The sequence below is a fragment of the Cariama cristata genome, unplaced genomic scaffold, assembly GCF_000690535.1.
Source record: "Cariama cristata isolate BGI_N322 unplaced genomic scaffold, ASM69053v1 scaffold33087, whole genome shotgun sequence".
In the NCBI taxonomy this organism is placed as follows: domain Eukaryota; kingdom Metazoa; phylum Chordata; class Aves; order Cariamiformes; family Cariamidae; genus Cariama; species Cariama cristata.
Window position 1 is genome coordinate 1 of NW_009628869.1, and position 10172 is coordinate 10172.

Genomic DNA, 10172 nt, shown 5'->3' on the forward strand with positions numbered 1-10172 from the left:
TATATATAATGCTCAACAGTGTAGTGGGACCCTTTACAAAGTACTTATCGGTAATTCTGGTCACCTGAAACCAAAAAAAAACCCGATTAATCCATACTTAAAAAACAGGTACACAGGAGAGTTACTGATGACCTGTATCTTACCAGAAAGTTAAACAGCTGAGTTTAACATAACAAAAGTGACAGAGGGCATAAATAAATGCTCTATAAATATTTAGAGAGGTTAGCATGATGGAGAGAGAGAGAAAAAACATTACACTAAAGGACAATGTTGGTACAACAACAATCTAAAACAATCTATTATAAAGAAAATACATAAATTTAGGTTGGAAATTTTAAAAATATTAAAAAGATCATAGATATAAAAGAATCTACAAAACCCAAGACCACATTTTAAGCCTAATTCACACTTGGATTCTTTTTAAAGGATTAGAGAGTCATGACAACATCAGTGTTCAAAAACAGCGTTGGACCTTCAGAAACAGTTGACAGTCATTCAGAAGTCAAATTCTTATCTGCATACGCCTCACCACAACTTCAAAGACCATTTTAATTAATGGTATATCAAGAAATGCAGACTATCTTCCTGGAACCAGAAGAGTTCCCATTGAAAGACAAGGGATCGTATTTGTTCCTTTTTATAGCTGTATCATTTTGCACCAGAAATTACTGAAAGGGCGGGGGGGGGGGGGGGGGTAAAATAGGGGGGGGGGGGGGTGTGGCATAACATAGGTAATTCAGGTGCTTCAATGATCTACAGTTTCATATTTGTATCATCCATCCACATTTCATACTACATGTTCCTTATGCATCTGACACCCTGGCTATGGATTGAACCATTTAGGTTTTCTGCAATGCAGAGATAAGATATAGCAACAATCAGTAAGCCCAAATCAGTTTAAGTTCTTGGAGCACAGTAATTCCATCAAATTTGGAACAAGTTACAGAAGAAATGCCACAATTTAACTAAAGAACATAAATGAAGGGCTACTTATATACCCCATTATTTCTGGGCTTTCTTAGACAACTAAGATCTAAGTTTGGGAACTACATTTAAGCTTAGGAGCAGTGACCAGCATCTAGGTCTGTCCCTGCAGTTGTGTTCCCAGTCTCAAGGTTACGAAACATACTCTATTTTTCTTTTCTGATCCCAATGACATTTGCATGCCTGGTTACACAGTGAGGCAACTTCCAGGCCTTGCAGGAGGCTGTTCTTTCTGTGGCTGCCAACCACTCCTCAGGAGGAAATCAAAGATTTGAAGCCCTGCAGGCTGAAGGAGGCCAGGAACCCAGGTTTCCCGCTCCATAGAAGTATGGCAACCAAAAAAGACACGCAGGGCAACACTACCACCACTTCATATTATCTAGTGATGTTTTAGAGTGTTCTCTCCAGTTAGGCTACACACTTGGAAAAAGATACCAGTTTTGGTTTTTAACTGCTTACATAGGGACCCATAACATCTTCACTCCCACTTCCTAGAATCAGTCTGCAGGAGCAGACTTTGACCTGTTCAGGAATTTATTTGGAAGAATCCCATGTGATACAGTCTTGGTGAGAAGTGGGATCCAGGAGAGCTGGCTGATGGTCAAGGATTACCTCCTGCAAGTTCAAGTCAATCAGATGTAGCAGGAAAGCATGCATGGATGAACATGGGACTCCACACAAAACTCAAACATAAAAAGAAAGCATACATAGGGTAGAAGTAGGGTGGCCAAGATGACACAGCACACTGTACAAGCACACAGGAATGGGGTTAGGAAAGCCTAACTCTACCTGGAATTGAATCTGGGGAGGGATGCGAAAGGCAACAAGAAGGGCTTCTGCAGGTAAAGGAAAACTAGGGGAAACTTCAGCCTACTGCTGAATGAGATGACGGACCTGTTGACAAAGGACACGAAAAAGCCTGAGGTACTTGAGGTTTTCTTCACCTTGGTCTTTACTGACAAGATTCAATTCCTTCATCAGGAATCCCAGGCCCTTGAGACTTGTGGGAAAAATCTTGAAAAACAACAACTTCCCCTTGGTGGAAGAGGACCAGGTTAAGGAACACTGAAACAAACTGAACATACTCAAGGATATGGGGCCTTGTGAGATGCATTCAGATGTTCTGAGGGAGTTGGTTACTGTCATTTGGTTACTGGACACACACTATTATCCTTGAAAGATCATGGAGACTGGGGGGGTGGAATGGTGGTGTGAGGTCTGGGGTGAAAAAAAAAAGCAGACATCACTTCCATCTTCAAGAGAACAAGAAGGAGGATTGAGAGAACCACAGACCAAGGAAGGCAATAGTGCAAATAATCCTAGAAGCCTGTTCCAAGGTGCTGACTGGGAGTAGTCGGTATGGATTTACAGAAGAGAAATAATGCCTAACTAATCTGATAGTCTTTGATAAAATCACTGGTTCAGTGGATGAAGCAGTAGATATTGTTTGCTTTGATTTTAGTGAGGATTTCAGCACCATCTGCTGTAATATATTCATTGACAAACTGATCAGGTACAGACTAGATAAGTGAACAGTGAGGCTGACTGAAAACTGGCTGAACTGCCACACTGAAAGGGTTATGATCAGCAGCGCAAACTCCAGCTGGAGGCCAATCAGTACTGGTGTGTGCAAGAGGTCAACATCGGGGCTAATGCTATTTAACATCTTCATTAATGACCTGGATGATGGGACAGAATGCACCCTTAGCAAGCTTGGAGAAGATACAAAAGTGGGAGGAGCAGCTGATGCACCAGAATATGCGAAGAAGATGCTCACAGAGGTCGTGGAGTGCCCATTCTTGGAGATATTCAAAACCTGACTGGATATGGTCCTGGGTGGCAAACTACTCTGGCTGACTCTGCTCTGAGCAGTGGACTTGGACAAGGTAATCTCCAAAAGTGTCTCCCAACCCCAAGCATTCTGTGATATTTAGGCATTTGCGACATCCAAACTGGAAGTTTCTTTCTCATGTCATTCTAAAAAAATTAAGTTCTTACTACATTGTAGAAACTTAATAATTAGCATTCTATAATGCTGCTGCACAACCAGATCAGCAGCATCTCATCAATGCTTTAATAACACAACTGCTATGGCAAATTCTGTATACTAAACCATCACTGATCTTTTAAAATTAATTACAGCATTCATTTGTACTATCAAACAACTAAGCAAAAATTGACAGAAGGTTATTTCAGATTAATGTTTTTGTTCATTTACTTGCTACCTTTCAAAATTTGAGCATTAATGGGAGCTGGTGATATTCTGCATATTAAAGCATAAAATTTTCTTTCAAATCAATTAACGGTAATGAAAGTTCCTAGTATATTAATAATGTTACAACATATGTTAGCATTTACTACAAAACCCAATTAAGAATAACAATACTGAAATTGTTATTCCCTAAACACTGTAATGAAAGTGTAATGCACAAACTGAGGCAGTTTGTGCATTCATTACACAGGCTACTGAACATTTTTATGCCACATAAAAACAGTTCATATTACTTACTGGTTTGATTTTATTTGGGGAAGTATACATCTTTAACAACATAACACAAGCAATACATAGAACTGTAGGGTGATATACTAGTAATCTAATATATTCCATTCCAATCATAAATACAGATCATAACAGTACATAGTCGATAATATAGTGCCATTTCATTACAAAACCAAATGAAGAGAATAGATAGGTTTTATTTATTAAACACAACAATTTAGGACTGAGTATGTTAGCTAGATCCTACTGAAACATACCTTCATTCTTTACGCTTATATCTTAAGTGCCTTGTTGCTGAATACTTGGAAGTTAGGTGACCTCAAAAGAGTGCCTGTGGAGATGCTATATTCAGATTTCTCCCTATATCTTTTTTTAAAATGTAAGTTTTCCATAGTTAAATTATTTCAGATTTCATTAGTTCAAAAACTAGTACTCTACACAAGATTTCCAGAAAGAACAACAGCTTTTTAAAAGAGAAAAAAACATACTGTGGTTCAACTTTGGGAAATTTTCTCCCTGTATGCATTCTGAAGTGTTCAGTTCAAAATTAAATTTCCTATTTTCAGTTAATAATTCAAAAAGCAAACCCAAATTATGTCAGCATAGCAGTGCACACATGTTTTAGAAGTCCAGCCTGCATTTAAAGTGGTACTTGCAGACAGAGACAGGAATGAACAATTGCTTTATTCTACAGGGAGGGGAAACACAACCTTGTTCAAACCAAAACTGCAGGTGTTGGCAGACCTACACTAAGATGCAGATTCCAGTTTAGCCTGGGTCAATTGCACTGTCTACAAGACAGGGGGGTAAAGGCAACTGTGCTGACTCCCCCTGACACTCTATAACCAGTTATCTAGCTCACAGTCTAAACCACACCACTAGGAAACAAGACACTTATGTTGCAGTTCCCAAACCAGTTTTTAACTTAAACATAACAACCTTAAAAGAAAAAAGATTTGTTTCCTCACAGGCTATACCTATAACCTATTCCTACAGATAGTAGAAACCCTTCTTTAATCCCAATCTCTGAATTAAGCAGGGAAAGATTTGAACCAGAATCTTCCACACTGAAAACAAGTGTCTTAAATCAGGAATCAGGATATAACAGTTGAGCCCAAACTTACCATCTTTGTAACTCAGCTCTGTGCTTTTCAATAGACAAAACGAAAACCCCTCACTAGAGTAAAACAGTCAAATAATTTCTTTCCCCTTCCTCCCCAAATGTTGCCACAAGTCCCAAGGAAGAGTATTTTTGGATTTGGATCAACTCCGAAACCTATTTTTTCAGTTTGGTAATTGAAGAAATCTATTATTTTCACATTTCAGTATGCAAGTCAAACAGCTTCACATCCAAACTGGTGATCTGCATACCCACTTGTACTCACAGATCATCAATTCAGCATGGCTTCAAACTCTGCTTTTGAAGTTAAAATCTTATGTTTTCTAATGATGTATATGATAGTATACCAGTGCATTAATTATCTTTCCTTTTCAGCTCTTGCATAGGAGCTTAGCATTTTATCCAAAGTGAGAATTCCTAAACCAGACACTGGAACAAGAGATTTCTCCCCATCCAAAGGCACATCTTAGCTACTAGGCTACAGAAACTAGCTTCAGCTTGCTTGCTTTCATTCTGACCCCATGAATCTCATTGTCCTATAAAGTGACAAAGCTACTAACAGGGAAAGGAACAGACAGGAGTTCCCAACTTCTAGAGGCTAGAAGTCCTCCACAGGATTTAGACATTAGCATTTACACAATGAGTCTTGATGCCGACTGTAACCTCAAAGCTTCGTATCATTTTCCCCTCTGCAAACAACATAATTAATCATAATTTAATAATCTGAACATTAAACCATTTTGCCTTATCTCTTGCATGACACAAGCCATAAAATTTCATTACCTTATTTTTGCTCTGTGTCCAATAGCAACAGTTGACTAAACATCTTCTGGAGAGCCAGAGGGAAATGTTTAGTCAGGACTTCAGATAGTCACATATTTACTGAACACCAGGGTTGAAGCCTGCAGAATCTACTTAGTAGAACAGACCCTCTGATATGAGGCTGCCTGTATGACAAAGCAGCACAGCGGGTTCTGCATTCTCCACTTTGAATGAGACTAGCATTTATACTTCTACAAAAGGTTTCAAACAACTTTTAGAAGACAGGTTCCATTTGTACTTACAGAAGCCGCACCTGGTACCCCCTTCAAAGATGAATCCATTTGGGACAGCTCCATACCGACGCAGATCTGAGAGCTTCCATTGCCCCATGACACTAGGAGGAAGGTCTTTTACAAGGACGAGAATGTCATTGCAGAAATGCAGGGTAGCAGGCCCACTCTCTAGTTTAGTGCCAGGTGCTACAAAAACTTGAAATCTATGAACTATCAGATAAGGAAGAAAAAAAAATTACTATAGAAAACAGAAGTAAGGTACCATGACTTATGTTACATAAGTCATTTTGTTCAGCCGTGGTATGCGGACCGGCCTCTGCCCACACCACAGGGCTCGAGCATAAAGATTCTAAGTAGAGCCCAGACAGCCCTATGTGAGTAACTACAAGCTCATTACCCTTTAATATGCCAGTTTAGGATCGGAAAAAAAACATATCTTGGCTTAATGCTACAAATGATTAAGTTGTAACACTACATTAATTTATCCTAAGCCTTCGAGGCTACTCCCTATCTCAAATTAGCCAGTTATGCAGCCCATGTTTCAGTTACCTCTTCCATCTTTGCATCACCACATGCATTTCTTTCCGTATCCTCCTCTAAACAGCCTTTGCCTCCCCTTTCCTACATGCATGCACACACACAACACAGTGCTCAAGGAGCCCAAAAGCCAAGGCTGAAAGAAGTAGGCAAGTTCTAACCAGAGCTCTGTCACTGACTCATTTGCAACCTTTAATAAACTGCTTCGCTCCTCTAGCAGTAGAAATGGGGAAAATTGCATTTTCCCACCTTCGTGAATCTTTTGGGAGTTGGTGATGGTAGATGCCCAGACATTTAAAATTACTAGGAAATTAAGTGATTCACAGGTAATCAACATTCTTAGATGTCAGTTAATTCTTCATATTTCACAGCCTAAACTTCAAAAGAGTGGGGGAGAAAAGGAAACACCTGTCTCATTCAAGTTTACAAAATTCAAGTTCAAATCCCCACTCCAGCATCCCCTATATTGCAAGGGTCCTTACCTAAAGTAGCAGCTGTTCTAGCATGGTCTCCCATCTTCTCCAGATCTACTGCATTCTGGGAGCTATTGGGAGCACTGCAAGGACTTAAGTTTCACAGTGTTTCAAAGGGAGCAATTTAAGTGAGCAAGCACCTAATTCTCAAGCAACTGTTTTAACCTCCACTATTCCTCTAGATTCTTTCATTTTGTGATTAGACAAAAAAAAGAAAAAAAAAATAAATCTGTCTTGTCACAGAGAAGCATCAGGATTGTTACATTTCCAGTCAGAGGTTTTCAGTGGAGCATTTATGAAGAAGCACATAGATTTAGCTTTTGGTTATCCATCAAAGATCATACAAACAGCTACCTGCTTATGAAAGCTACAGGGGAACTTCCAGGTAGTCTCACTCCTCCCTGTTTCTTGCCTACGCTTCTTCAAGCATCATGAATTTCAGCTAGGTTTGAGTCTTGCTTCTCATCTAAATACTTGCTATATTCTTAGTTACCATCTTAGCTGTAAGTCAACTCCTCATCTGTGACGTACATTTGGTAAGTTCCCTAAGGCTCCAGCAGAATTAGCCACAAAGTCATTCCAGTGAAATGTGCAAGGAGACAGAGATAGATCTAACTACCACAGCTCTACTTACAGTTTTGCCATTAGTACTGCTACGGAGCAAATCAATAGTCACACAATGTCCCCTTCTGGGCACGCAGTTGTTACACAACCTGCTTAAACATAATCTATGAAAAACATACCAAAACCATCTTGATGAACAACGTTCACTAAGGAATCTTTACTACCATTTGGACCCCTCTGCCCAGTTAACTCTGCCCAGTACTTGGCTGGCAGTTAAACCATGGGAGCAGAAGCAATAGGGCTCTTTCTGCCCCATAAATGAGGAATGGAGTACACTCTTCACACAACCAGTTGCAAGTTACAACAGCTGTCGAAAACAGAGCTGCAGCTCAGATTCTAGACCACTGTTAAAAATACAGCATATCCAAATCTGAACAAAGCTAAAGCAGAGGAAAAACCAGATCTGGACACGAAGCTTTTCTCCCCAGACATCTACTTCTCCTACTCTGGAAAAAAAAAAATTATAATATACAGAGCTGAATATACCCATGAACAAAAGCTACTATCTAAGTTCCTCATCTCCCTTAGTTAATCTTTTCCTCTTCACAGCTATTCACTGGCCTGCAGTATGCTAACTTCCTAAAGATGAGTTGTGGGCTCAAGCACTCTTCTCACACCTGACCTACAACTCAACTCTCTTAACTCCACTGTTTTCTCTAATCCTGGTTCTTTTGTTACTCCAGGAATCACATCCTCCTTATCTGCTAAAAACAGAGAGAAACACTGTGAACTCCAGTGCAAATGCCTTCATTCTGTGGTCTTCATTCAAGAACAGCATCAATTCCTTTAACTTTTTTTTTTTTTTTTTTTGCTTCCCAGACTCTGAGGTCATCTGTCCGTAGTCTATTTTTATCATCCAGCCACCTTACTTCCAGGGCACACAAAGGCACCCTTACTACGCTTTAAGAAAAAATGCCAGTCGCTATCTTCTCTTCATCTAAGTCTCCACTCTTTTCTATTTCTGTCTACTTAAACTGGATTCACTTCAATTTGACTTCTTTCTCCTAACTGAACCAGCACTGAAGGATAAAATCCTGAAAAAATTTCCTATACTCTGGTCTATCCTCCTTACCCCAAGCTTTTTTGCCATTAACATTCTACAAATTATTGCCAGTTCAACCAATTATACTTGTTTTCTTACTTCTTCATTTCTTCACCTCCACACACATTCTCTCCCGCTCCATCTTTACTCCATGGTTGCACATATCATCATCCAATAGGCTCTATTCCTACCTCTCTCACAGTTTTCCTTTACAAATCTCTTTGCAGCTTCTGCATTTCCTCCTATCACAACCATAACCCTCAGACCCAGACTGAGATTAAATACTCTCTCCATCCCAGCACTGCGTCAGTGCAAGGTCGTGAAAACAGACCTACCCCATCAAATTCAAGTTCTCCTTCAGGTTTTAAGACAAGTCTATGCTGTACATAGGTCCCAAATCTAGTAAAGAAATAGAACCAGAACACAATACAGCTACATCAAAGTGTATCAACTACTCCAGCTACTCACGCCTGTATTGTTCAGAAACCCCATCTAACCTTTCCCCTCATTCAAGGCTTCAGATCTAATAGCTCCAAGTGGTACATTCACACATGTCTCTTCTGATACTTCTACATTTTATTACTGTAAAATTCCCAGACCATCTTTCTATGTAAGTATTGCAAAGGAACAAGTCCACAAATGCAACAGATGGCAAAGCATATGTAACAAACACTTAAGATGGCTAATGTGTGTCTCCCACACACCTACCCTCCTTCCCCAGTTATGACTAAACAAACATAAGACAGATACTATAGATTACCAATATTATCACTCTTTGTTCACCACTGTAAATTTTAGAGCTGCTAACCAAGAAAATAAAAGGATGCATAAGAGTGTAGTTAGCTGGAGAGACTGTGTTCGATGACACTCCTTATTGCAAGATCTCTCTTCCTGAAAGGGGACACTAGCGGCAATAAGCATTATCAATGTAACACCTAGTAGGCAGCTCACAAAACTGGGATTGAACTAGCCAAGTCCTACTCAGGACTCTGCCTCTCTTAATTCAGGCTCCCTCTGGATCCTGTTGTCAAAATCCCCAACTAAATTGCAGGACCAGAAGTAGAAGTCTGATCACTTTGCTTCAAAGATTCACACCTTCAGTGCCAAAAATAAAAAACTTAAGAGCTCTCATAGTTAATCATCAGGAATGGGCAGTACTGTCACCAAAACCTATCATAAGGGACACTTGCTTTAAGATGAAAGGGGAAGACCAGTCTCTTCACTATCAAATGAGTGACAGTCTTGTCCTTAACTGTACTTTCTTATTTGCATTTTAGCTATGCTTTTCTTTGCTTTTTCCCCCGCAAAGGGAGGCGGGGGGGGAGGAAAAAAAAAAAAAAAAAAAAGAGTGTGAGAAGACAAAGGTTACCTTCCCCCAAACTGTAGCGTATTCGTACATCCCAGGCATACATTGTTTCCTTGTTCTCAAATCCCAGCATCACAACTTGAGACAGACAGATGATTGCAAGCGTGTGATTCAAGCCCTCATAGGAGAGCCCAGGATCCAAGCCACAGATGTCTTCTAAGGTCATGCTGCTCCTCTCCTTATGCCCTTTTGCTCGTTCAGATTTATCCTTGTACACCAGCATGAGCAAACAGTCTAAAAGAAGCAAAACTGTCAGAGATGATGAGGCAGAACATAGAACATAACACATTTCTCAGTACTCTGCTTCAATACAAAGGTGCTTTAGACAACTGCAGGGTCATTCTGATCAACTCAATATAAGAACTCAGTTTCCTTTTCCCACCCCTCACCCAGGTAGTTTGCACTCCTTGTTTTCAGGAGTAAACATTGAAGGCATGTTTCAAAGGTAATATGCAGGCTCAGAAATAAGGA

General features: G+C 39.8%; 1 protein-coding gene across 1 annotated transcript; it reads right to left on the bottom strand.

Moving 5' to 3' along the window:
- Positions 1-5679: 5679 nt before the first annotated feature.
- On the bottom strand, positions 5680-9935 carry LOC104165368 (protein Dok-7-like; the record flags this gene model as incomplete). Its single annotated transcript, XM_009704967.1, has 2 exons — positions 5680-5869; positions 9705-9935. Coding segments are annotated over 2 exons (421 nt in total), but the record flags the coding sequence as incomplete, so codon positions are not given.
- Between the last annotated feature and the right edge of the window lie 237 nt (positions 9936-10172).